This window comes from Trachypithecus francoisi, unplaced genomic scaffold (assembly GCF_009764315.1).
Source record: "Trachypithecus francoisi isolate TF-2019V2 unplaced genomic scaffold, Tfra_2.0 Lachesis_group14, whole genome shotgun sequence".
In the NCBI taxonomy this organism is placed as follows: domain Eukaryota; kingdom Metazoa; phylum Chordata; class Mammalia; order Primates; family Cercopithecidae; genus Trachypithecus; species Trachypithecus francoisi.
Genome location: NW_022681459.1, coordinates 30,046,847 through 30,074,844, shown reverse-complemented (window position 1 = coordinate 30,074,844; position 27,998 = coordinate 30,046,847). Strand labels below are relative to the sequence as shown.

Genomic DNA, 27,998 nt, shown 5'->3' with positions numbered 1-27,998 from the left:
TTTCTAGCTGTACATTCTTTAAACAGAAGACCACCACACATCCAAACCTAAAGAATGCAGTCACAGCAGTACTTGAGGACGCTCTGGTTTAAATGCATATAACACAACTCAAGAAAGGCTAAATGGAGACAAAATAAGTGTGATTCACAGCCCATCCGAACCCGGGGGCCAGCACCCCCCGCGCAAAGTCACCTGCGCATTCAGGGGAGAACCCATCAGCACCTGCCACAGGGAACTGACTTGAGGTCGCGGGAAGAACCGTCTGAAAAGACCACAGAGAACAGAGCCCAGCGCTCACACAGGTAGCCTGGAAAACTCATTGTCTTCAGGCACCGGATGGAGAACTCAGGAAGGTCTGGCTTCAGCTGGGATAATCTGCACTAGCCTGAGCACTGCTGGGGACAACCCACAAGGATCACACTGCTCCCAAGTGACCTAACTGCACTTCAGAGCAAAGCTCAAGAAGACTTACGGGAATACAAAAACATCCAGCACCTCAAAAAGCCAAATTCCCAATGCCTGGCATCCAGTGAGATGACTAGGCATGGAAGAGGCAGGAAAACCTGTCATAAGGAGGAAAATCAATCAGCTGAAACTGACCCAGAGCTGACAGATGTTAGAATTCGCAGAGAACGACATCAAAACAGTGGTGGCAACTGTATTCTGTGTGTTCAAAACTTAAGTAGACTCATGAAAGACAGGAAAGACTCAAACAGAACTTCTGGAGACATGAAAACTACAAGGTCTGAGATGAAAACCACACTGGATGGGATGAGTGTAAGATGAAGCCGTACAGAAGAAAAGATTAGTGCAGCAGGAGGAGAGTCACAGAAATCACCCAAAATTAAACACAGAGAATCTAACAAACTGGAAAGAACATCAGGAACTGTGTGAAACTTTTCACCACCTAATACACAGGCACTGAAGTCCCTAAAAAGGGCTGCAGGAGGAAGGTCAGAAAATATGGTTGAAGAAATAATGGCCCCAAACTTTCCTAACTGAATAAGGTTCTATCGCTGCCAGAAAAAAAAGAAGAGGAAATACCACCATTTACATATACTTAAAAACCCACGCACACAGGCCGGGCGCGGTGGCTCATGCCTGTAATCCCAGCACTTTGGGAGGCCAAGGCAGGCAGATCACGAGGTCAGGAGACCGAGACCATCTTGGCCAACATGGTGAAACCCCGTCTCTACTAAAATACAAAAAATTAGCCAGGCGTGGTGGTGGGCACCTATAGTCCCAGCTACTCGGGAGGCTGAGGTAGGAGAATGGCGGGAACCTGGTAGGCAGAGGTTGCAGTGAGCCGAGATGGCGCCACTGAACTCCAGCCTGGGCGACAGAGTGAGACTCCGTCTCAAAAAAAAAAACAAAAAAAAAACACATGCACACAAAACCATCAAAAATATGAAGACCTCACACGAACAGACAGATGCCTATAAAACACATCAGAATGACTGCCTGTGTCAGGGGGGAGGGCAGAGGCCACAGGGAATAAGCAAAAACAAGAGCAGGGCATGGAGGATGAAGAGAAAGAAGACACATGGTGAGAACGGGGTAAGTCCCTCCTCTGCACCTGGAGTCGGAGGGAAAAGGAGAGTAAACACAGAAGCAAAGGAGAAGATCCACTGTCCATGACTGTGTCTTGGAGGCAGAATTAATGATTTCATATTTCTATCATGTGTTTTACATTCTCTACTACTAACTCTCACCGAGAGCTCCCATGCACCCAGAATGCAGCTTCCTCATGTTTTAGTTGCAGAGAAAGAGAACCACATGTACTTTCGTTCACCGCATGACCTGAGGCTCACAGCTAACAGGCCCGATCCAGGCCTCTTGTTCATAATCCCCACCCCACGGTCCACCATGTCTGGCCTTGGCCAGCCACCCGTACCTTCTGACATGGTGAGCTCGCTCGGCGGTGGCTGTGCGACTCCTGATGCAATAGAGTCAGGCCAAAACCTCTGAACTGGCCGGTTCTGAGCTGTCTTTTTCTTTGTTTTGGGGGTCTCTGAACAACTTGAATCCAACATTGGCTGAAGAATTCGTCTTCTGGCATTGATGAACCTGGGGACGACAAAGAGAAGCTTCCATGAAAACAGACTCCGTAAAGACCCCTATATAGGATTAAAAAATCCCAGCAAACACGCTGCTCTATGAACCATGCTACAAAGAATAACTCACATTCTTGACTATAAGAACTACTTAAGAGGACTCAACACTATTCTAAATTATCTAAATGCCCAGAAACACAGAGCCTGTTGTTTTAAAAATCATGTAAATAAGGACCAACTTGTCCATGGCACTTTTTTTTTTTTTTGCCTTAACTCCTTTAGTGTGTGTTTGTGAACTAGATACTCATAACAACATAGATGATACTCTTGAATTTGTGAATCTGACACTATTTTCCCTAAGGAAGAAAAATGTTAAAGAAGCAAGACTTTCTGTAGTGTCATCATGCCTGAGACAACCGGGCAGTCTGCACTCGTCTGGACGTCACCAGATCACCAACGTGGCAGAGCCTCTGGGTGGCAACATGTCTGAGCCATCAGGGAATGGGACTGCCACCTCCTCGTTTCACCACAAAGCACAATCTAAGGCAAGAACTGCATCTTTTCAAAAACTATTCCCAATGATGAGCTGTTTCTTAGATGACTGAAGGCGTAAGTCATCCAGTGGCCCTAGACATGTGGCCAGCACGGCACATATTCACCAGCAGTGATGAAATCCCCAACAGACGTTAGCGGCTCTGTCAAACTAGGAACTCACACCTGTGATAAGACGCCACAGAGAACGAGACCAGCAACAATCACAGGTTGGCAAGGCAGGCTGGACACTGTTTTTGTGTTTTTGAGATGGAGTCTCTCCCTGTTGCACAGGCTGGAGTGCAGTGGCACGATCTCAGCTCACTGCAACCTCCGCCTCCCGTGTTCAAGCGATTCTCCTGCCTCAGCCTCCTGAGTAGCTGGGACTACAGGCGCACACCACCACGCCTAGCTAATTTTTGTACTTTTAGTAGACAAGGGGTTTCACCATGTTGGCCAGGATGGTCTCGATCTCTTGACCTTGTGATCTGCCCGCCTTGGTCTCCCAAAGTGCTGGGATTACAGGCGTGAGCCACCGCATCCGGCCCAACAGTCACAGGTTGGCAAGGCAGGGTAGACATTGTTTCATATCAAGTGAGTATGACAGCAATCTCAAAACACATGAAGATTAAGGGCTGCTGTCTTTAGTTCTCATTCTTATGCTCTGAGCTGTTGCCTTTAAATCTGAGAAAGTGCAAGGAGACTCAAACTCCCAGGCCGGCTCTTCCTCCTGCAGTGACTGGAGGACAAAGATAGCGGCCCAGACATGCGTTCTGGTGCACCTGCCACCCTATGCCACCGACTGGGCCACTTTGCTACAAAAGAAGCTGCAATGGAAAGAAACGGAAAGAAAAACAACATCCGTCCCATGAAAGTGCCTGTGAAACCAGAACCCGTCCAGATTCACGCATTACCCCAACCTCATGCAGAAGTGACAATACCAGCCATGCTTAAGGCCTCATTTCTGTCTTCTTTGTTCAGTAACATGAGTGATAAAGTAGTTGACCTCCTGCTAAGAGTCACACATTGCTCATCTAGTAAAAGCCAGACTTCTCGGTCTGGATAGCTGAGTAGCCACGTTCACAATATCAGGGAAATAAAAGCATTACTTTTAGACTCAGATTCTACTCCGGTGTGTCACTGTGACAACTTCTCTCTTTTTTTAGTGCCCCCCTCTGCAAAACAACAGAACTGGAACTGGATCAGCTCTAACGTTGCTTAATTTTAAAAGTCCAAGGTTTCAAAATAGCTACAATCATATTAGGACACGGTCTAATAATAATGAGGCAGATCGGATCCCACCATGCCTCATTTAGAGGAACCTGGTGATCCCTGCAGCACAAGCTCCATGGCTACCCACAACCCCAGCAAGACCTGGGAGGGAAGGCCCCACTGCTATTAGAATGTGTTGGGTTTTTTTTGTTTTTTTGGTTTTTTTTGAGATGGAGTCTCACCCTGTTGCCCAGGCTGGAGTGTAGTGGTGCAATCTTGGCTCACTGCAACCTCTGCCTCCCAGTTTCAAGCCATTCTCCTACCTCAGCCTCCTGACTAACTGGGATTACAGGTGCATGCCACTACACCCAGCTAATTTTTCTATTTTTGGTAGAGACAGGGTTTCACCATGTTGGTCAGGCTGGTCTCGAATTCTTTACCTCATGATGTGCCTGCCTCGGCCTCCCAAAGTGCTGGGATTATAGGTGTGAGCCACTGCACCTGGCCTGTAATGTGTTTTTATTTATTTATTTTTATTTATTTATTTTGAGATGGAGTCTCGCTCTGTCGCCTAGGTTGCAGTGCAGTGGCGCCATCTCGGTTCACTGCAAGCTCCACCTCCCGGGTTCACGCCATTCTCCTGCCTCAGCCTCCCAAGTAGCTGGGACTACAGGCGCCCATCACCATGCCCGGCTAATTTTTTGTATTTTTAATAGAGACGGGGTTTCACTGTGTTAGCCAGGATGGTCTCGATCTCCTGACCTCATGATCCGCCCTTGGCCTCCCAAAGTGCTGGGATTACAGGCGTGAGCCACCATGCCCAGCCTGTAATGTGTTTTTAAATCCTTCTTATTCAAAACTGCTACCAGCAGAGGCATGAGCTAATGATGAGTGTGTACATTTCACTCCAGGATGTAATGTTTGTAAATAGAAAAGAAAAGAAAGTCACAAAAAGTAAAAATAGCTACAAATATTAAAGAGTTCAGAAATTTAGAATTTTTAGAAGTTATATTATTAAACTGTTATTAATACTAAAAATTAAAAGTTGATACTAAACCTAGATAAGACAATTTGTTAATGCAACATAGTAGCAAGTCAGGGAACACCGGAAATCATGAATGAAGGAAAGCGGGAGGGTGCTGAGCAGTGACTGGGCACCAGCACATCCAGAGAAGCATCCCTCCCACTTCAGCCCACCCACTACGGGTGTGCCCCAGCCAAAGCATGTGGTTTCCACACAGACTCCAGGAAAATAACCAAGAACACAAGCAGTAGATAACAACCATCACAGCAACAACATACTCAGAATCTTTAAATTTTTGTTAATATTCTATTTAAAAGATTTAACAGGAAATAACGCAAACAGTATAGTCTGTTGTGACTACCCAAATCTAAAAGAATGGCAAGAATGCAGGATCATGGAATTACTTATGCAACCCCGAAGCATACCTCCTGCACACACGACTGCACAAAGACGAAGACTTTCTTGCTGGCATTTCAACAAGTTCACATTTTAGCACAGTTAAGATAAAGAGAATAATGTTTACAACTGGAAGAATTTGTGCTTTCTTCTTTTATGCATGCCAGTTTTATTAAGCTGAAATTGTTTCCTACACCTGAACAATAAGTAAATTTAAAAAATGAGACAAGTGACTAATAACCAAAATGGAACACCACCCCCCACTTCAGTGCCACTTAGGAACACGGGCTTGTGGCCACAGTCTAAGTGTCCACAGCAATGTTTGACAGCAGGAATAGAAGGGGACGTTTTATGAAATGTCCTCCTGGGCGTTTCTCTCCTAGGAATGGCTCCCAGCCTCTGCCATGGAGCAGGGCCTCCACAAGAAAAAGCAGCAGAGGGTCCCCCCATGGGGCAGGACCTCTCACTTTTGGCCTCCCACCATCCCAAGGCTCATCCACTAACAACACATCAGTTTTGTTGTACCTTTTTTTTTTCTTCTTCTTTTTTGTGGAGAATGAGGTCTCGCTATATTGCCCAGGCAGGTCTCGAACTCCTGGTCTCAAGCTGTCTCCCGCCTCTGCCTCCCCGAGAGCTGGGAATACAGGCGTGAGCCACTGCACCCTGCCTCACACCACCGTTTTGTATGAGTGTGGGGCTTGGGGACAGTAGCACCCTAGATAAATAGTTTTTTGTTTTTTTTTTTTAAGACGGAGTCTCGCTCTGTTGCCCAGGCTGGAGTGCAGCAGCGCCATCTTGGCTCACTGCAAGGTCCACCTCCTGGGTTCACGCTATTCTCATGCCTTGGCCTCCCAAGTAGCTGGGACTACAGGCGCCCATCACCACGCCCAGCTAATTTTTTGTATTTTTAGTAGAGATGGGGTTTCACTGTGTTAGCCAGGATGGTCTTGATCTCCCGACCTTGTGATCTGCCTGCCTCGGCCTCCCAAAGTGCTGGGATTACAGGTGTGAGCTACCGCGCCTGACCGAAAAACAGCTCTAAAGAGGCAGGCAGGATGCAGTCCATAATGAGGTATCGATATGAAAACTTAGGTTGAGGCCGGGCGCGGTGGCTCAAGCCTGTAATCCTGGCTAACACGGTGAAACCCCGTCTCTACTAAAAATACAAAAACTAGCTGGGCGAGGTGGCGGGCGCCTGTAGTCCCAGCTACTCGGGAGGCTGAGGCAGGAGAATGGCGTAAACCCGGGAGGCGGAGCTTGCAGTGAGCTGAGATCCGGCCACTGCACTCCAGTCCGGGAGACAGAGCGAGACTCCGCCTCAAAAAAAAAAAAAAAAGAAAACTTAGGTTGAATCTGGTTTATTCCTAAGTATCTTGTTCCCACTGCCCATTAAAAGAACTCATATTTTTAGTCAGGCGCAGTGACTCACACCCATGATCCCAGGACTTTGAGAGGCTAAGGTGGGAGGATCACTTCAGGCCAGGAGTTTGAGACCAGCCTGGGCAACACAGCAAGACCCTGTCTCAATTGGGAATAAAGAAAACGAGAGATCTCCTATTTTCAGCAAGATTTCACCATACATTGGTGCCAGCATTTCCAAGTGCTCTACTGTGCTGACAGGCATGATTTCGGGAAGCAGGGCACCTTACCAGTTGTTGACTTGGAGTAGTGTCAAATTTGTCTGAGCAGCAATCTGTTTTTTCTCATCCTCTGTTGGGTAGGGATGCTGAAAATAAAAAGGAGGGTTACCACGGCCTTCGAGTTTACAAAGGAAATCAAGATGATCTAGGCAAAATGTGAGCATTACATAATCATCAGAAAATAATGGTAACATCAACAGTGCTTCTAGCCAAAACCTAACTGGAGTCTCACAGAACAAAGTGTTTCTCCTAGTACCAGGAATGTCCTAGTGCCTCAGTGGCTGGTTAGTGCACACGTCAAGGTGGGCCACCCCCATGTCTAGGTTCAGCGCTTGGCCGCCCCCATGTCTAACAGCTCAGTGGTGACAATAACAGCAGTGATATCACCAGGAGCAGCTATGCAGTCCAGCGGTGAGTCTACACCAGGCTTGATACAATCTACAGACTTTGTATCAACTTTATTGAACTTTATTTAACTCATGAACAATAAACTACATTCATGTAAAGAGGATGGATGAATGGATTCTGGCCCGGGAGCCTCTGCCACAAGCAACACACAGCACATTTCAATTACCTTGTCCATTCTATAATAATTCACTGATTCCTCAGAAGCACCTGCTGAGATGGTCACTGTCCTGTCTTTATTTTACAGAAGAGGAGACTGAGGCATGAAGTGTTTACAAACTGCCCCCATCCCACAGCTGGTGAAACGAGTGGAGTAGGAAATGGCCAGGCAGGCTGGGGGACACGTTTCCATCATGGGTACCACAAGAATCAACTGACACTGGGATGAGCTGATGCCATCGATGGTTTTCCTGGGCTGAGATCTCTGCTGGATTCACCTGTGCTGTCAGTAGGGAACTGAACCCAGGGCTGGCGCCAGGAGTGCCCGCTATGCTATTCTTTTATGTATGATTGAAACGTTTCACATACAAAAAATCCAACCAGAGGGCCGGGCAGGGTGCCTCACGCTGTAATCTCAGCACTTTGGGAGGCCAAGGCAGGTGGATCACTTGAGGTCAGGAGTTTGAGACCAGCCTGGCCAATATGGTGAAACCCCATTTCTACTAAAAATACAAAAAATGAGCTGGGTGTGGAGGCGGGTACCTGTATGCCCAGCTACTTGGGAGGCTGAGGCAGGAGAATTGCTTGAACCTGGGAGGTGGAGGCTGCAGTGAGCTGAGATCGCCCCACTGCACTCCAGGCTGGGCAACAAGAGCAAAACTCCATCTAAAAAAAAAAAAAATCTGGCTGGGCACGGTGGCTCACGCCTGTAATCCCAGTATTTTGGGAGGCCAAGGTGGGTGGATCACAAAGTCAGGAGATCAAGACCATCCTGGCTAACATGGTGAAACTGTGTCTCGACTAAAAATACAAAAAATTAGCTGGGCCTGGTGGTACGCACCTGTAGTCCCAGCTACTTGGGAGGCTGAGGCAGGAGAATTGCTTGAACCCAGGAAACAGAGGTTGCAGTGAGTTGAGATCGCGCCATAGCACTCCAGCCTGGGAGTGCAGGGAAAAAAAAAAAAAAATCCAACCAGAACTAAATAGCAAAACTCACAGAAGTACCAACCGTAAATGATTTCTAGCTATGCTAAATAATTTCTCCAAGATTGATGACTGTCTATATGTGGAAACCAACGCGACATTTACTGTAAAACCTGAATGCACTAAAGTCCCTGATTTTGGATCAACAGGGACCCAGGAGAATGAACGGCACCAACCGAGTCAGCAGAGGGAGTTTACTGGGCTTTGATGTGATAGGGACGCTGAGTGTGGCGTGGAGACACCCCTGCTTATCGCAGGGGGATGGAGCAGCCTCGGCTTTGATGTGATAGGGACGCTGAGTGTGGCGTGGAGACACCCCTGCTTATCGCAGGGGGATGGAGCAGCCTCGGATGTGCCTTAGCAGTGATGGGCTTGTTTCCTCAAACTAACTGGCAGTGTGACTCAACTTGACTCCATCATCAATGAGCGTGTGGCTCTGAGCTCAAGGTCATGGAAACAGAAATACTGTTCTCCCCCTTTAAAAAGCTCATAAAATTGAAACAGAGCAGGAAACACCAGCACACAAGCAGAAAACACCAAACGGCCAGAGATGCTGCCCCAGAGTGTGCAGGAAGCACAGGGGGACGGCGCTGCCAAGAAACGAGGGCAAGGAGGGACTGAGGATGCCTCACAGGAAGAAAAGCAGCATCTTCACTGGACATGATGAGCAGGGTTTATTGTTTCAGAAATTATTAAAACAGGCCGGGCGCGGTGGCTCAAGCCTGTAATCCCAGCACTTTGGGAGGCCGAGACGGGTGGATCACGAGGTCAGGAGATCGAGACCATCCTGGCTAACACGGTGAAACCCCGTCTCTACTAAAAATACAAAAAACTAGCCGGGCGTGGTGGCAGCGCCTGTAGTCCCAGCTACTCAGGAGGCTGAGGCAGGAGAATGGCGTGAACCCGGGAGGTGGAGCTTGCAGTGAGCTGAGATCCGGCCACTGCACTCCAGCCCGGGCGACAGAGCGAGACTCCGTCTCAAAAAAAAAAAAAAAAGAAATTATTAAAACATTCAAGGAAAGCTGAAAGGAGAGTCCTCACCCAATCCCACCACTTGGTGTTGTTGTATGATTATATTATACATATACTGATTGGCTGTAATAATCACGATGTGTGTAAATATACCGACATGCTGCCTTGTGACTTCCTATCCTTCACTAAACCTCCCGGCTGCTTAGAGCCCTCATTCCTCATGTTAACTATCCGTATGATACTCCATCCAACCAGTACGTCCTCATCTGCATGCCGACCCGCTTTCCATTATTATACTGAACAACACTAACATTCTGACACAAATCTTTCCGTTGCCTTGTGACTGATCTCTTTGGGCCAATTTCTCAGAGCGGCCCGGCTGCTCCCAGGTGGCACTTCTTTCTCCTGACATGTGCTGCTCGCTACCTGACGTCCATGGAAGCAGCTCGGTGGAGACCAAGAGGCCGGGGCAGGCAAGCGGCAGAGGCACAGCCCAGGCTCCCGCCAGGCCTTCCGCCCAGGGGAGGGCCCTTCCCCTCCCGGGACCACTCGGTAACACCACCTGTCAGGTTCACGCCCTCGGGCCAGTCACTCCCATGGACCCCATCCTCAACCGAGGAGCCTGAGGCAGCCAGAGAAAAGTGGGCCACGAGATGGCAAGAGGGCCACGGCTCAGGGGCCCATGGTCAGGGGAGGGTAAGGACACAGTGCCGAGGAGAAACAGGCCTCAGCCCCAGGGGAGGTGCCCTGGAGAGGAGACAGCAGGAGGGAAGGGCAGATGCAGTACAGAAGGCCGAGAAGGAGGCTCAGAAGACGGGCGGATATGGCCACAGTCCCACACCAATCAGCGGTGACAGCGGGAGAGAAGCGCGAACACTTAGGGCCAAGCCAAACTGGTGTCTGCCTTCCTGCCTCGGCCTCCCTGTGCTTGCCCCGGGAGAGCCCCACTTGCTCTCTTCTGCCCTGGATCAGCAGGCTGGCAGCAATGGAGCAGGTCCCCCCAAGCAACTCAGCAAGCAGGCCCACCACTGCACTTCCTAAGATGTCCTGGGGACAGGGAGAAGCCACGGCCATGCCCCGGCGGAGAAAGTTGGGTGCACATGCGCTGGGTCAACCGACGCTCCCCGTGGGACAGACTCGCTTCCAGCAAAAGGCACCCACCCGGTGGCCCGCCTGTAGGTGCACCCGGCACTGAGATGTCTCTAACCAGTCTCGGCTTCCTTGTCAATCCAACACACAGAAACACAGCAACTTCCCCAGCTGCGGACCCAGAACACCCCTTCTCTGCCCACTTTTCTGGCTCACCTGATCCCATCACCCTTCGTGGTGGGCTGTCTCGCACACACGTACACAGCTCACATGCGCCCGGGTGCTCCTTCATGGCGGCCCCCGCTGCCCTTCAAGGTTCCTGCAGCAGTGCCCCACGCTCCCCCCATTATGGACATGCCACGAAGTCCTGAAAGTCAGGCCTTTGACTTTCTGAGCCCAGAGAAGTAACCCTTTTCCATGACACATAAGCCAGAGAGCAAGTGTCGCAGAGGGTTGCAAGGCAAGGGCCGGCCCAGCCGTCCTTACCCCGATGTGCTGGAAGAGCCAGGACCGCATCACGTTCGTGGCGTGCTTCGGCAGGACGCCCCTCTTGTTCTTAGATGAACCATCATCTTGATGCAAGATGCTGAGATCTTGGTTTAACTGTAACTGAAGCTTTTAAACAGTTGAAAAATAACATTAGAAAGCATAGGAAATTCTCATATATCGAAGTACTTACAACTGCAGGTGGAGAAAACAGCCAAGGATCAGACAGGAAAATGACTTGTAGTCAAGGCCCACGCACAGGAACCCTGTGTGGACTGATGTTTCAGGACATGGCTCCCTCCACATTACCGGGCTTTTCTTTTTTTTTTGAGACAAGATCTTGCTCTGTTGCTCAGGCTGGAGTGCAGTGGTGCAATCACGGCTCACTGCAGCCTTGAACTCCTGGGCTCAAGCGATTCTTCCACCTCAGCCTCCTGGGTAGCTGGGACCAGACTCACATGTCACCACACCCAGCTAATTTCTTCTACTTTTTGTAGAGGCAGGGTCTCGCCCTGTTGCCCAGGCTGGCGCGTGGTAAGTCTTTGCACGAGTGACTTGGCTCTGCAGAGGCCTCTCAGGCAGGGAGGCTCAGAGCCTATCCTCTGCAGGCAGGAATGCCGTGGTCCTCTCACCCACCACCTGTTCCCACCTGTGTCTCCTGCAGTGAGGTCAGTGAGAACATGTGACTTCCTAGCCGAAAAGGGATGTCAAGAACCAATGAGAATGAACAGGAACACCAGAAAATCCAACTCTCAAGAGTAGGACATGCCAGGGGAGCAGAGGGGAAAGAAACAGAAACAGCACAAAGGCAGAAAGAGGGGTCACAGAACAGGAGGCCACAGGCTGACTCCTTGTTCCAAATGCCTCTGCAGGCACTGGAGATACGGACCTTCCCTCCTGTCACCCAGGGAAGAGTAGGTTACTCTGCCAACTCGATTTTAAAAGAAAAAGATGTGAATGGCATTTATTTGTTAAATTCTTTCTCACAAAACACGAGAGAAGATCTGCTCGTTACAAGGCTGTGCTCTAGGCCCTGGCACGGCCTCCCTCACATGTCATCTCCCTCCCCAGGTGCCTGCTGAGATGATGCTGCCACTGCGCACTGCACAGACCAGGGAAGGAAAGAAGCAAAATCACTCTGTAGGGTCCACAGCATGGATAGGTCAGCCTATTTAAGAACTCACATATAAACCTAACTTCAGTCCGGGCACGGTGGCTCACACCTGTAATCCCAGCACTTTGGGAGGCCAAGGCAGGACGACTATTTGAGCCCAGGAGTTCAAGACCAGCCTGGGCAACATAGTGAGACCTTGTCTTTCCAAAAATATTTAAAAATTAACTGGGCAAAGTGGCACATGCCTGTAGTCCCAGCTACTCAGGAGGCGGAGGCGGGAGGATTGCTTGAGCCTGGGAGGTCAAGGCTGCAGTGACCTGTGTTTGTGCCACTGTACTCCAGCCTGGGTAACAGAGGGAGACCTTGTCTCTTGGGAAAAAAAAAAGGAAAAAAGAACAGAGAGATACCCACATAAAAAAAAAAAAAAAAATCAGAGCACCTGCAAAAAAAGAGAAGCCTCTAAAAGGTGAGAAAAACACAAAAGATTGGAAAAAAGAACACCAACCTTCTTGAGAGCCGGGTGCGGCAGCTCACACCTGTAATCCCAGCACTTTGGGAGGCTGAGGCAGGATTGCTTGAGCCCGGGATTTCGAGACCAGACTGGCCAACATGGTGAAACCCATTTCTACTAAAAATACAAAAATTAGCCGGGCATAGTGACACACACATGTAATCCCAGCTACTCGGGAGGCTGAGGCAGAGAATCACTTGAATATGGGAGGTGGAGGTTGCAGTGAGCCGAGATCTCACCACTACACCCCAGCTTGGGCGACAGAGTGAGACTTCATCTCAGAAAAACAAAACACAAAAGTAATGCTTTCTCAATGTGGGGTAGAAAGGATTTTCAACCTGGAATTCTACAAGTAAACAGAGCATATCAAATATGAGATCAAAATAAACTCATTTTTAGGTTTGCAAAGTCTCAAAAAAATGTGGGTTTTTTGTTTATTTTATTTTATTTTATTTGGATGGAGTTTTGCTCTTGTTGCCCAGGCTGGAGTGCAGTGGCATGATTTTGGGGCTCACTGCAACCTCCGCCTCCCAGGTCAGGCGATTCTCCTGCCTCAGCCTCCCGAGTAGCTGGGATTATAGACATGCACCCAACATCCAGCTAATTTTTGCATTTTTAGTAGAGACGGGGTTTCACTACGTTGGACAAGCTGGTCCTCAAACTCCTAACCTCAAGAGATCCAACCATCTTGGCCTCCCAAAGTGCTGGGATTATAGGCGTGGGCCACCATACCGGCCAGAATCAATTTTTTTTTTTTTTTTTTTTTTGAGATGGAGTCTCACTCTGCTGCCCAGGCTGGAGTGCAGTGGCGCAATCTCAGCTCACTGCAAGCTCCGCCTCCCGGGTTCATGCCATTCTCCGGCCTCAGCCTCCCGAGTAGCTGGGACTACAGGCACCCGCCACTACGCCTGGCTAATTTTTTAGTATTTTTAGTAGAGACGGGGTTTCACTGTGTTAGCCAGGATGGTCTCAATCTCCTGACCTCGTGATCCGCCCGCCTTGGCCTCCCAAAGTGCTGGGATTACAGGGTGTGAGCCACCGCGCCCAGCTTTTTTTGTTTGTTTTGTTTTGTTTTGAGATGGAGTCTCACTCTGTCACCCAGGCAAGAGTGCAGTAGCACGATATCAGCTCACTGCAACCTCTGCTTCCTGGGTTCAAGCAATTCTCCTGCCTCAGCCTCCCAAGCAGCTGGGATTACAGGCATGCACCACTGCCGCCCAGCTAATTTTTGTATTTTTAGGGACGGGTTTTCACCATATTGGCCAGGCTAGTCTCAAACTCCTGACCTCGTGATCTGCCTGCCTTGGCCTCTCAAAGTACTGGGAATACAGGCGTCACCACGCCCGTCCCAGAATCAATGTTCTTAAAGTAAGAACTGATAACACACACCAAAGACCAGCAAGGTTCGGCAGCCACAGAGATCGCGTCACTGCACTCCAGACAGAGAGGCCTGAAAGCCCGGGCCCGACGACACTGTCATGATGGAGGTGTGGGCCAGGCTCTCTGGTCTGAAAAGTTTGCCTGGCAGTTCTGCTGTGCCCTCTATGGGCACCGCGGGGGAGTGTGTGCCTACAAGACCTCTGCCCCTGGTGGACGCGCACATGATCCAACGCTAGCACTGGATAACTGTGTGTGTGCGGGGTGGGGGGGAGGGAGGGACGGGGGAGTGGTTATGAATGACTTTTTTCCTGTTCCTTCAGAATTTTCTGAACTTTGCAAATTCTCTACAATGAGAGAGATAAGAGTACAAAGAAACAAAACACTGACATTCAGAGAAATCAGAAATTGCTACACAAGAGAAAAGCTCTTCAGGCAGAGGGAAGGGCTCATGCTTGTTCTACCTGTGCCCCTCCCTATGTGGGCAGCACTCGCCCCCAAAGCCTTCCATAAAATGGCGCACGCACCTGGGAGTTCTGGATCCTAATTGTCCCAGGCGACAATGTCTGTGTGACCACTTGGCCTTGGGGAGTGACGACCGTGACAGGCTGATACACTGTGCCACCTCGAAAGGGAGAATAAAAATATGAGGCTGCTTTTAAGTCTCAATGATTTAAACCATTCTTCTTTTTTCTGTTTCTGTAGAGACAGGGATCTTGCTTTGTTGCCCGGGATGGTCTCTAACCCCTGGTCTCAACTGATCCTCCCGCCTTGGCCTCCCAAAGTGCTAGGATTACAGACGTGAGGCACTGTGACTAGCGCCCTTCTTGATATACATACAAAAGGAATAAAATCCCTAGTTTGATGAGCTTTTTAATCATTTCAAATGATCACCAATCCTTTGCCAGCTGACTTGTCACTATAAAGCATCAAAACAAACTCCCTGGGTAGGCTACTCGGGCACCTGCAGCAGCGGGTGGGCAGGTGGGTGAGCGCTATGTGCCTGGCAGCCCACACAGTCCACCTCACACACCACCAACCGACCTGGAGTGTGAGGGCTCCCTTTCTTCTGCAAGCCTCTGTTTTCTACTTTTTCCTAAAATTAGCACATGTTAAGGATTTGGCCAAGGGTACTAAATAATAACTATTTTATTCTAGTTATATTTTTGGATAAACGGTGCTTTCTTTCTCCCCCTGAGGTTTCCTTTTGTGCTATTATGTGAGGTCTTTGATGTAAATTTCTACCCCTCCCTCCCTGCCATGTCGCATTTCCATGATGCTTGTGTTTTCTTTTCTTTTTTTTTTTTTTTTTTGAGGCGGAGTCTCGCTCTGTCGCCCGGGCTGGAGTGCAGTGGCCAGATCTCAGCTCACTGCAAGCTCCGCCTCCCGGGTTCATGCCATTCTCCTGCCTCAGCCTCCAGAGTAGCTGGGACTACAAGCGCCCGCCACCTCGCCCGGCTAGTTTTTGTATTTTTTAGTAGAGACGAGGTTTCACCGTGTTAGCCAGGATGGTCTCGATCTCCTGACCTCGTGATCCGCCTGTCTCGGCCTCCCAAAGTGCTGGGATTACAGGCTTGAGCCACTGCGCCCGGCCTGCTTTGTGTTTTCAATGTTCTCTACGCACCAGGAAACTCTGGAGTCTGTCCCCTTCCTGTAACAGGTTTTGTTCTACAAGTAATACTAACACTAAGACTGCATTTTTATTTGATTGTCATCAATTAATGATAAAACTTAAGATTTTCAGGGTGCTATTAAAAGCACAACAAAAAACTATGTTATTTGAAAATGACAGCTGGTTTTTGGTGTATATTTTCAACTCCTATATAAAACCTTTTTTTTCTTTCCAATATATTTTTGGTAGAGAAATAAAGAAACATAATCTACATAAAATATGTGTTATTGAGTATTAACAAGAAAGAGGCATTCAGAGACCTCTAGCTTCTAACATTGCTACATTAGAAAATGGCATTAACTTAAAATTATATTTATACTGTCATTCTAACACACAGGACCATTTTCTGCAAAACCTCACAGAAAGCGTGTCCATTTTTCCGTCATCGTACCTGCCACAGTCGCCATGGCTACGTTTCCCTGCTGCAGCGCAGACGCCGGCACCACAATTCCTTGAGGGCTGATGGTGCCTGTAATGGCACTTTGAATCTGCTGCAAGTCAGAACACACACGTTGAAGGAATTACTAGAAAACGGAAAACCCATGTTTAAAACTTTAAAATAAGTAGCATAATGACACCATTAAAAAAGGAAGGAGAAGCTTGAGGGAAAGAACACCCTCAGATGACGCGGCTTCGGAACGCACGCACCACACACGGAAAGCAAGAGATGCACAACGGTGTATTAAACACAACAAGCCAGCCTGCAACATCATCCTGCACTGTGGCTCCCAAAAGATTACCATCATCTCACTGCCATATTCCACGTGCCTTACAGCCCAGGAGGATGACAAGAAAGACCCTGCATTCTGATCACACACCTTTTTCAATAGACTTGACTTGGTGGACTCTTGAGTGTTCCATGAACCAAGTTCTCCCTGACCGATAAGAACATTCAAGAGATTATAGCACAGGCCTGGGAGGCACTGGAAGTGAGCAGGGCTGAGGTATTCCAAGTTGTGCTGGGGAGTCAGCCTCTGGCACCCACCTTGACTCTTGACCCCAGCACAAGTGTGATCGTGGCTTTCCCCAGTGCTCTTGCTTATACAGTGCTTGGAACTGTGCCTGGCCCACAGCAAGCTCCATGCAAATGTTCGTCCATGCGCCATGGAGGACTCTAGGCATCTGGGGTTAGATCCACACAGGCCACTTTATCCACTGACTGTGAAGCCTGGGTGGGCAGCTGGCAGGGGAGAGGAGCCTACAGTGCCGGGCCTGGCATACTCACGTGCCCTGACATGTGAGCAGTTAAATAGCATAAGGGGATACCACCCCAAGGCTTGACTCTGTGGGCCACCATTGAGCGGAACGTGTAAGCTTAGCGGCTACGCTTAAAGCCTGCCACATTAATTTGGTTGTAATAAAAGTTAAGCTAGTCAAATCAATCATTCCAGCTCCCACTTTAAGATCTTAGAAAAACAGGAACATCACAAACCCAAAGTAGAAGAAAGGAAATAATAAAGATCAAAGTGAAATCAATGAAACTGAAAACAGAAAAACAACGAAAAAAAAAAATCAATAAAACAAAATACTGGCCGGGCGCGGTGGCTCAAGCCTGTAATCCTAGCACTTTGGGAGGCCGAGACGGGCGGATCACGAGGTCAGGAGATCGAGACCATCCTGGCTAACACGGTGAAACCCCGTCTCTACTAAAAAATACAAAAAACTAGCCGGGCGAGGTGGCGGGCGCCTGTAGTCCCAGCTACTCGGGAGGCTGAGGCAGGAGAATGGCAGGAACCCGGGATGCGGAGCTTGCAGTGAGCTGAGATCCGGCCACTGCACTCCAGCCTGGGTGACAGAGCGAGACTCCGTCTCAAAAAAAAAAAAAAAAAAAAAAACAAAATACTGTTCTTTGAAAATTACACAAACCTCTAGAAAGACAAAAAAAAAAAAAAAGACACAAAAGACTAATATCAGAAATAAAACCAGGAGAGATCACTACAGACCCTGCTAACACCAAAAGGCTATGAAGAGAATACTAGACCAACTCTAAACTCCTAAATTTAACATCTTAGGTGAAATAGACCAATTCTCTTTATCAAAGATTTAAGAACTAACACCAAGTCTACATAATCTCCAGAAAAAAATAAGAGGAGGGAATACTTCCCAATCCATTTCATGTAAGTTTGTGTATCTTGATCCCAAAACGAAAGAGTATGAAAAATAAAACTATACACCAATATCCCTTATAAATATAGACAAAAATGCTGAACAAAATATTAGCCAAGAGAATTCAAGAATATATATGAAAAGAATTATGTGCCATGGCCAAGCAGATTTTATTCCAAGAATGGAAGGCTTGTTCAATATTCAAAAAATCAATCCATGTAATGTCCATTATTAACAGGCTAAAGAAGAAAAATCACATAATCATATCAATCAATGCCGGAAAGCATTTAACAAAATTGAACAAAATAAAATCTCTCAGATAAGGCCGGGCGCGGTGGCTCAAGCCTGTAATCCCAGCACTTTGGGAGGCCGAGACGGGCGGATCACAAGGTCAGGAGATCGAGACCATCCTGGCGAACACAGTGAAACCCCGTCTCTACTAAAAATACAAAAAACTAGCCGGGCAAGGTGGCGGGCGCCTGTAGTCCCAGCTACTTGGGAGGCTGAGGCAGGAGAATGGCGGGAACCCGGGAGGCGGAGCTTGCAGTGAGCTGAGATCCGGCCACTGCACTCCAGCCTGGGCGACAGAGCAAGACTCCGCCTCAAAAAAAAAAAAAAAAAAAAAAAAAAAAAAAATCTCTCAGATAAAAGGCAATATAGGCGGCCAGGTGCGGTGGCTCACGCTTGTAATCCTGGCACTTTGGGAGGCCGAGGTGGGCGGATCACGAGGTCAGGAGATCGAGACCATCCTGACTAACACGGTGAAACCCCATCTCTACTAAAAATACAAAAAATTAGCCGGTCGTGATGGCAGGGGCCTGTAGTCCCAGCTATACTCGGGAGGCTGAGGCAGGAGAATGGCGTGAACCCGGGAGGCGGAGCTTGCAGTGAGCTGAGATCGTGCCACAGCACTCCAGCCTGGGCTACAGAGCGAGACTCTGCCTCAAAAAAAAAAAAAAAAAAGCAATATAGGAGAACCTCCTCAACTTAGTAAAGAGCATCTAGAAAAAAACCTGCAACCAACATCATCAACAGTGAGTGACTGAAAGGTGTCCCCTAAGGTGGTGACAAGGCAAGAATGTCTGCTCTTGCCACTCTTATTCAAGATAGCACAGGCCAGGAAAGGAAATGCTTGGGTATAATTCTAAAAACACATGTACACAACTTATGTGTCAAAAACTACAAAACACTGATGAAAGAAATCAGAGTTGTCAATGAATGAAGAGACATGCCATAGCTGTGGATTGGAAGACTCAACACAGTAAAGATCTCAATTCTTCCCAGAATGATATACAGGTATAATGCAATTCCTATCAAAATCTCAGTAAGATTTTTTTGTAGCTCTAGACAAGAGCATTGTAAAATTTATGTGGACAGGCAAAGGAACCAGAATAGCTAAAACAATTTTGAAAAGGAATAACAGGATGGGAGGAAACAATCTACATAGTTTAGAGACTTATTCTATACAAAAATCAACTCAAAATGGATCACTGATTTAAATGTAAAATGTAAAACTATAAAACTCTTGAGGCCGGGCATGGTGGTTCACGCTTGAGCCCAGGAGTTTGGGACCAGCCTGGGCAACATAGAGACCTTGTCTCTAAAAACTTCTAGGAAAAAACTTAAGACAAAATCTTTGGGACCTAGGATTAGGCAAAAAGTTCTTAGACTTGACACCAAAAGAAATGTCCATAAAAGGAAAACCTAATCAATTGAACTTTATTAAAATTAAAAAGGTTGGCTCTGAAAAAGGCCTGTTAAGAGGATGAAAAAAAAAAAAAATACTTAGCTACTATAGACTTGGAGAAAACGTTTGCAAACCATATATCCAACAGAGAACCAGTATCTACAATAAGCAAAGAACTCTAAACACTCAGAAGTTAAAAAAAAAAAAATCCGCCGGGCGCGGTGGCTCAAGCCTGTAATCCCAGCACTTTGGGAGGCCGAGACGGGTGGATCACGAGGTCAGGAGATCGAGACCATCCTGGCTAACACGGTGAAACCCCGTCTCTACTAAAAAATATAAAAAACTAGCCGGGCGAGGTGGCGGGCGCTTGTAGTCCCAGCTACTCGGGAGGCTGAGGCAGGAGAATGGCGTAAACCCGGGAGGCGGAGCTTGCAGTGAGCTGAGATCTGGCCACTGCACTCCAGCCCGGGCAACAGAGCGAGACTCCGTCTCAAAAAAAAAAAAAAAAATCCAATTAAAAAATGGGCAAAAGACATAAGCAGCAGACATTTTATCAAAGAAAATACACAGAGGGCACAATAATGTTCAACATCATTAGTCATCAGGGAAATGAAAATTAAAACCACAAAGAAATATTAATGTCACTACGGATCATCAGAATGGCTAAAACACAATAGTGCTTCCTCATGGAAGAGCCTTACAGGCATACTGCACAATGAAACAAGCAAAGGACCCAGAAGGACAAACACTGTATGATTCCGCTGAACATGAGAGACCCGGAGTAGTTGAATTCACAGAGACAGACAGCAGAATGGTGGGTGCCAGGGGCTAGGGGAGGGGGAATCCGGAATGAGTGTTTAATAGGGTCAGAGTCTGAGTTTGAGAAGATGAGAAAGTTCTGGAGATGGATGGTGTTGATGGCTGCCCAACAATGTGAATAAACTTAACACCACTGAACTGTACATTTTAAAATAGCTAAGATGGTAAATTTTATATTATGTATATTTTACACAATTTTTTTAAAAGAAAAAATAAAATATTTTAAGAAGAAATAAAAGAAAGAAATGAAACGGAATTGTGCCTTCCATAAACATGGGACCGGTGTCCCAGTATGCAGATTGAGGACTCACTTCATACCCTGAGGGAGTTCATTCCCAAACCAGGCTAGGCTCAGAGACTTAGAGGGTCCTTCTTGTAGAAAGTCATTAAAATGACCCAGTGAATTCTGAAAGAGCTGGTGGGCTCATGACTCAATGCAGATGTTCACAGTGGCAGAGAGGGAAAGCGAGACCCCCAAACATAAGTACCTGGGACTGCACCGGTGAGTACGGGCTTCCAGGCTCTCCACTCAATAGAGTTTCACTGTTCATTTTCGTTTTTAGACAAGCAATGTATCGACTGCAGAAATCTTTGCAGAGTTCGTTAACCTTTTCCAGCTCAAGAAGATGAATGCGCAAAACCTGGATTGCTTTTACCATCTAGAGCAGAGAAAATGAAGACTTTCAGAGAAAAAGGTAGCATTACTGTAAGTTATCATGATCCTACATACCAGTTCTTAGTTATTAGATGGAACCATCTCTACTGCCAATAACTAAAGTGGAATGACATCAGAAATCCTCTAAACTGATGAGTTGTTCCAGTGCCACTGCCCTGGGCTTTGGTATCTGGCTTTATCTGGTGTGCAGGGAAGACAAAGGCGCATGGTGGTGACCTCAGCGCATCCCAGTGCTAGGTGTGTGCACTGTGAGCCGAAGCCTAGCCCTTCCACTGACTCGCTCTGTGGCAGGCAGGACAAGTGACTCACCCTCATCTACTTCTGTTTCTGCATCCACAAAGAGGGACACGTCCATACTCACCCTCGGTGGTGCCACATTTCCATAAAGTTCCATTTTGGTTCAAGTCTAAGAACTCTTTGCCTAGTCCTAGATCCTCAAGATCTTCTCTTGTGACTTTTCTAAAAGTTGTATCATTTTTTTGTTTTTGTTTTTGTTTTGAGACAGAGTTTCACTCTCGTTGCCCAGGCTGGAGGCTGGAGTGCAATGGTGCGATCTCAGCTCACTACAACCTCCGCCTCCTGGGTTCAAGTGGTTCTCCTGCCTCAGCCTCCTGAGTAGCTGGAATTACAGGCATGCACCACCACACCCAGCTAATTTTTGTATTTTTAGTAGAGAAGGGGTTTCACCATGTTGGTCAGGCTGTTCACGAACTCCTGACCTCAGGTGATCCACTTGCCTCGGCCTCCCAAAGTGCTGGGATTACAGGCGTGAGCCACCGAGCCTGGCCAAAGTTGTATCGTTTTATCTTAAGTAACCACATTCTGGTGTAATTTGTCCCACAGCAGTAGATAACTAATACCAATAATGCAGCCATTATCATAAATACCCATTGCCTATGAATCAGCAACTCCGAAGCCCATCCCCTTCACCTGTAAGTCTGGTGGTAGTAATTCATAAGTATCTATGCAGTGAGTAAATGAGTCAATCAACAAGAATGATGGAGTGTCAAGCTCTGCTAGGCCCTGTGCTAAACACTCGCCGGTCAGGAGAACCTTGGTCCCTGCCAGCCTGGTGGGGTGCAGAGGACACCTGTGCTCTACTCACTGGGCCAAGCCAGGTGTGAGCCAATGGGAAGATGGAGGCAGACCACAGACTCACGGGTGGAGAGAGCATCGGATCCTCACCCCCAAAGAGCATGTACTGTTAGTCTCATCTCAGAGAGGAGGACACAGATCCAAGTCAGATAACTCAGCCACAAAATCTATTTGGTGGTAAGCATCAAGTATATAATCAGAATTTTCTTAAAAACTAATACCTCTGCAATTTATTCAGGAAAAATTAGTTTTCCAAAAAACTTTTCTATTGAAGGCCCTAACCAGGGTTTTGATATGGGACCAACATGGCTCGAAGGGAATCCAGTGAAGGTTCCCTGATGCCAGATCTTTATGTACCCAGCTCTGAGAAGCAAACATGGTGGTTCCACTCTGGCAGGAGAGCAGACCCAGAGAGGGTGGCCTGCCCAGACCAAGCTGGCAGCGCTGCATGGGTGCCTCAGGCACAGCTCGCTCAGAGCGATCCAGTGATGACGGAACCAAGGAGTTCTCCATTGCCTCCGGAGGGCACAGAAAACACTGGATTTTGGAGCCCTGGCCCTGGGAGGAGGGCACCACAAATCACTGTCAGCCTCAAGACAGAGCTGTCTTGGAGAATACAGCTCAAGTCTGTGTCCATGTCCATGATAAACCAAGGACAGATGCAGGTCACAGACATGTCGCCCGAACAGTCCAGCCCCATGGACCTTTACAAATGCTGTGCAGAGAGAACTGAATCCCCGTGTCCATCTGGCATGGAGACTCAAATTATTTGATTTGATTTTTTTTTTTTTTTTGAGATAGAGTCTCACTCAGTCACCCAGGCTGGAGTGCAGTGGCACAATCTCAGGTCACTGCAACCTCTGCCTCCTGGGTTCAAGTGCTTCTCCTGCCTCAGTCTCCTGAGTAGCTGGGACTACAGGTGTATGCCACCATGCCTGGCTAATTTTGTATTTTTAGTAGACATGGGGTTTTGCCATGTTGGCCAAGCTGGTCTCGAATTCCTGGCCTTGTGATCCACCCATCTCGGCCTCCCAAAGTGCTGGGATTACAAGTGTGAGCCACCGTGCCCAGCCTGTTTTATTTGATTTTTTTCTTTTTTTTTTGAGATGGAGTCTCACTCTGTTGCCCAGGCTGGAGTGTAGTGGCGCCATCTCGGTTCACTGCAAGCTCCGCCTCCCAGGTTCATGCCATTCTCTGGCCTCAGCCTCCCGAGTAGTTGGGACTACAGGCGCCCGCCACCACGCCCAGATAATTTTTTGAATTTTTAGTAGACACGAGGTTTCACAGTGTTAGCCAGGATAGTCTCGATCTCCTGACTTCGTGATCTGCCCATCTTGGCCTCCCAAACTGCTGGGATTACAGGCGTGAGCTACTGCACCCAGCCTTTATTTGATTTCTAAAGGAAAGGGTAGGCTGGGCCTTGGGAGGCCAAGGAGGGAGGACTGCTTGAGGCCAGGAGTTTGAGACCATCCTGGGGAACACAGTAAGATGCGTCTACACAAATAAAATAAATTTAAAAATAAAAACTAACTAAATAAAAGATACCTAGAGAAGGCTGGAAGCCTTGGGAATATCCACATTACACATACCATAAAAATTAGTTCTTTTAGAGTTGTATGAGTCTCTCCTTTAGCAGAACTACAAGCAGTCTAAAATTCTACTTAGAAGCCTAAAATTTCATAAATAGATTTCACATTTTGAAAAATAAAATGTATTTCACTTACTAAATTGTCAGTTTCTGGATCTTCACAGAAGAAAGGTTTCCCTTCTTTCTCTTGCTTCCTTACAAAATTTTCGATGTCTACATCAAAACTGGCAGAAGTTGTGCCTTCGGAGCCCTGTGTGGATTGTTCACATTTTTCAAACAACAAAGCTAATAATGGAAATAGTGGATGCCTGAGGAGAAAAGAAAGAAAGAATCCATGTACATTCTACATCTCCATGAGAATGTCTTCTCATGTACGCCTGCACTACTTAACCTAACACCTCTGTTGGCTGAAAGTCACAGACCACACAGTTCATCCATGTAAAGTATGCAATTCAATGGTTTTTAGAGTGGCACAGCCATTGCCACCGTCAACTTTAGAACATTTCCATCATCCCCCAAAGAAACCCTGTATCCTAATAGCAGTCATTCTCCACTGTTTCCCAAACCCTGGCCGACTAGAACCTCCTTGCTATCTCTATACATTTGCCTCTTCTAGACATTCCGTGTGAATGGGAATCTTATCACATGTGACCGTGGCGTCCGGCTTGTTTCCCTCAGCATCATGTGTCCAAGGCTCACCAGGGTTGTAAGAGGTATCAGTCCTTTTTTTTTTTTTTTTTGAGACGGAGTCTCGCTCTGTGGCCCAAGCTGGAGTGCAGTGGCCGGATCTCGGGTCACTACAACCTCTGCCTCCTGGGTTTAAGCGATTCTTCTACTCAGCCCCTCAAGTAGCTGGGACTACAGGCACCTGCCATGATGCCTGGCTAATTTGTTTTATTTTTTGAGACGGAGTTTCGCTCTTGTTGCCCAGGCTGGAGTGCAATGGCGTGATCTCAGTTCACCGCAACCTCCGCCTCCTGGGTTCAAGTGATTCTCCTGCCACAGCCTCCCGAGTAGCTGGGACTACAGGCACGCACCACTAGGACTAGGCTAATTTTGTACTTTTAGTAGAGATGGGGTTTCTCCATGTTGGTTAGGCTGGTCTCAAACTCCTGACCTCAGATGATCTGCCCACCTCAGCCTCCCAAAGTGCTGGGATTACAGGCGTGAGCCACCACACCTGGCCTAATTTTTGTATTTTTAGTACAGACAAGATTTCACCATTTTTGGCCAGGCTGGTCTCGAACTCCTGACCTAAAGTGATCTGCCCGACTTGGCCTCCCAAAGTCCTGGGATTACAGGCATAAGCCACTGCACCTGCCACTTCATTCCTTTTACTGCTAAATATTATTGCATTGCATGGAGATGCCATAATATGTCTGTTCATTCATTAGTTGATGGGCACGGGCACTGTTTCCAGCTTTTGGCCATGACAGGCAGTGCTGCTATGAAGATTCATGTACACGTTTTTGTGTGGACTTTTCTCATTTGTCTTAGGTATATATATGCATCAAAGTAGAACTGCTGACTTATATGTAATTCTATGCTGAACTTTAAAAAAAATTTTTTTTTTTTTTTGAGATAGGGTCTCACTCTCTGTCACCCAGACTGGAGTGCAGTGGCACGATCTCAGCTGACTGCAACCTCAGCCTACCAGGTTCAAGGGATTCTCCCCCCTCGGCCTCCAGAGTAGCTGGGACTACAGGAATGCACCACCACACCCGGCTAATATTTATATTTTTTGGTAAAGACAGGGTTTCACCATGTTGGCCAGTCTGGTCTCGAACTCCTGACCTCAGGTGATCCACCCGCCTCGGCCTCCCAAAGTGCTGGGATTACCGGGGTGAGCCACTGCGCCTGGCCTGATCGACTTTCAAACACTAAACCAGTCTGGCACTCCCAGGAAAAACGTGACTTGGTCGCTATGTATTATTCTTTTCACATATTGCTAGAATTGATCTGCTAATATTGTATTGATGATTTTTACATCTAAGTTCGTGAAGGATACTGGCCTGTATTTTCCTGGTATTGTCCTTGGTCTTAGTGTCAGAGTGATGTCAATAAATTTATAGATTTATATTCTAAAACTTTTTTAGGTATTAGAAATAACATCTTTGTGTGTGTATGTGTGAGACAGAGTTTCACTCTTGTTGCCCAGGCTGGAGTGCAATGGCACAATCTCAGCTCAATGCAACCTCCACCTCCCCAGTCCAAGTGATTCTCCTGCCTCAGCCTCCCAAGTAGGTGAGATTACAGACGTATGTCACCATGTCTGGCTAATTTTTGTATTTTTAGTAGAGATGGGGTTTCACCATGTTGGCCAGGCTGGTCTCGAACTCTTAACCTCAAGTGATCCACCCGCTCAGCCTCCCAAAGTGCTGGGATTACAGGCATGAGCCACCATGCCTGGCCAGAAATAACATCTTTTTTTTTTTTTTTTTGAGACGGAGTCTTGCTCTGCCGCCCAGGCTGGAGTGCAGTGGCCGGCTCTCAGCTCACTGCAAGCTCCGCCTCCCGGGTTCACGCCATTCTCCTGTCTCAGCCTCCCGAGTAGCTGGGACTACAGGCGCCTGCCACCTCGCCCGGCTAGTTTTTTGTATTTTTTAGTAGAGACGGGGTTTCACCGTATTAGCCAGGATGGTCTCGATCTCCTGACCTCGTGATCCGCCCGTCTCGGCCTCCCAAAGTGCTGGGATTACAGGCTTGAGCCACCGCGCCCGGCCCAGAAATTACATCTTAATCTGAGACAATTTTCAGCCGAGCAGTTATCACATCATAATGGCACCTCACAACTCTGCCTCGCTACTAGTTCTAGTGTTCCTTTTAACAAACTTGTCGACGCTCCTCACTCCTCTGAGTGCCCCCACAGCCGGCACCCCCAGCACTACCTATAAATGGCCTGCTTGTCCACATCCATCGGGGTCTGAGACTCCACAGGGGGAGGGCTCACTCCTTCTCCATCGGGTTCAGAGCAGTTTGGATCTTGTTCTGTCTTTAACTCTGTTACTACTTGCATCTGTAAAAGGAGGAAAACAATTCTTATTAGCAAACACAAACTACTACTAGGTACTCCAGCGCAACAGGAATGCAGTCGGAGTGGGGAATTGCCAGACAGCGGTATGACTGCAATCATATGTAAGGAATACTACCAACAAAACAGCTTTGAATTTAACGTGCTTTAAAACAGATAAAGGTAAAATTTCCAAACTGCTTAAGAACTGAAATAACCAATGTCTGTGAAATGCTCGTGATTTTAAAATAACACTGGTGGTGCCCTACTGAAGAGAATGGCACACATGCAATCTTCCTCCTCTGTCTATTGCTGGATCTCCTAATATGTAGTAATACTGCAGTCAGAGAAGCATAAACAAATAGTCCAAGGTCTTCTTACCATGTCACAGACATAACCTAACCCCACACACTACATATTTGTGACAGGGCTGAACTTCTCCCATACCTACCCTCAAACCTCAGCAATACATAGCCATAAAAATGTCATTGCATTCAGAAAGGAAAAGGCCAGCTGTGTTTACATAAAGCCTTAAAAGATACTACCATTTAAACTGCTTTAAACAAGCGATGTCTTTGTCATTTAGGGAAAAAATATGTAAATCACTAAAAAAGAAATCAGTTTACAAAAACAAAATTTTGCGACAGTAAACTTCTAGTTATCCATGAGCAGCAATTAGACTGTCCTGACCTCAGCTTCCTCAGGACCAGGACGGGCCATCTCTCCCTCGGTGGATTTGGCCATGCTTCTGTTCCTTGAGGAAGCAGCTTGGGGCAGCGGGGATGGGGAGACCTCATGGGGGTGGGGCCATCACCACTGACCAGACAGACTGGGGGCCAGCCATGAATGCCCGCCCCCACAGGATGCCTCTCACATCCTCCAGCCCTGTGCTCTCTTCCCTCCAACGTCTTGTTTTTGGAATAAGATGACTTCTATTCTGCTGTCTTTAAATGGTACAACATATTAGGAAAACAGTTTTTGTTTCTCTTAAAAAAAAATAAAAACAATAAAGCCTAAGTGGACACAGTATTTCCGTAAGGCGATCTGCCAGCATGTATAAAAAGCCCTAAAAAGGCTGGGCGCGGTGGCTCACGCCTGTAATCCCAGCACAGTGACCACCTCCGACACAGCCTGGGACAGCAGTGCTTGCTACCGGCCACCTCCTCCCAGACAGCTGTGCCAGGTGCAGATGACACTTGGAGCGCTGCCCTGTTCATACCCGAGTGCTTCCCAGGGCTTGGAAAGTGTTTTATCAGCATTATTTTAAATAAACACTGAAATATATCTACAGCATAGATATATCATAATTGTTTTGCCATTTTTCCAAGGTTGAACATTTAGGTTTCTCTCTTTTCACAATCACTTTTTTCAAATACTGAAATGAATCTTTT

General features: G+C 47.4%; 1 protein-coding gene and 1 long non-coding RNA gene across 5 annotated transcripts in view; one reads left to right on the top strand and one right to left on the bottom strand.

Annotated features, from left to right (window-relative positions):
- The window catches only part of PKNOX1 (PBX/knotted 1 homeobox 1), a 70,396-nt gene that overhangs the window by 5,703 nt on the left and 36,695 nt on the right, over positions 1–27,998 (bottom strand). For 3 of the 4 annotated variants that reach the window (XM_033232603.1, XM_033232605.1, XM_033232606.1), the window contains exons 3-10: positions 26,486–26,613; positions 23,734–23,905; positions 20,727–20,897; positions 16,018–16,117; positions 14,482–14,579; positions 10,953–11,081; positions 6,867–6,943; positions 1,895–2,067 (exon numbers count right to left, since the gene is read on the bottom strand). In XM_033232603.1, coding sequence (XP_033088494.1) covers positions 1,895–2,067; positions 6,867–6,943; positions 10,953–11,081; positions 14,482–14,579; positions 16,018–16,117; positions 20,727–20,897; positions 23,734–23,905; positions 26,486–26,613 — 1,048 coding nt within the window. The remainder of the gene's footprint in view (positions 1–1,894; positions 2,068–6,866; positions 6,944–10,952; positions 11,082–14,481; positions 14,580–16,017; positions 16,118–20,726; positions 20,898–23,733; positions 23,906–26,485; positions 26,614–27,998) is intronic. The other variant, XM_033232607.1, reaches the window with a different exon arrangement.
- Positions 6,149–7,940, top strand: LOC117095842. The gene is made up of 2 exons (XR_004442200.1): positions 6,149–6,309; positions 6,564–7,940. It is a non-coding gene; the product is annotated as an uncharacterized LOC117095842 (long non-coding RNA).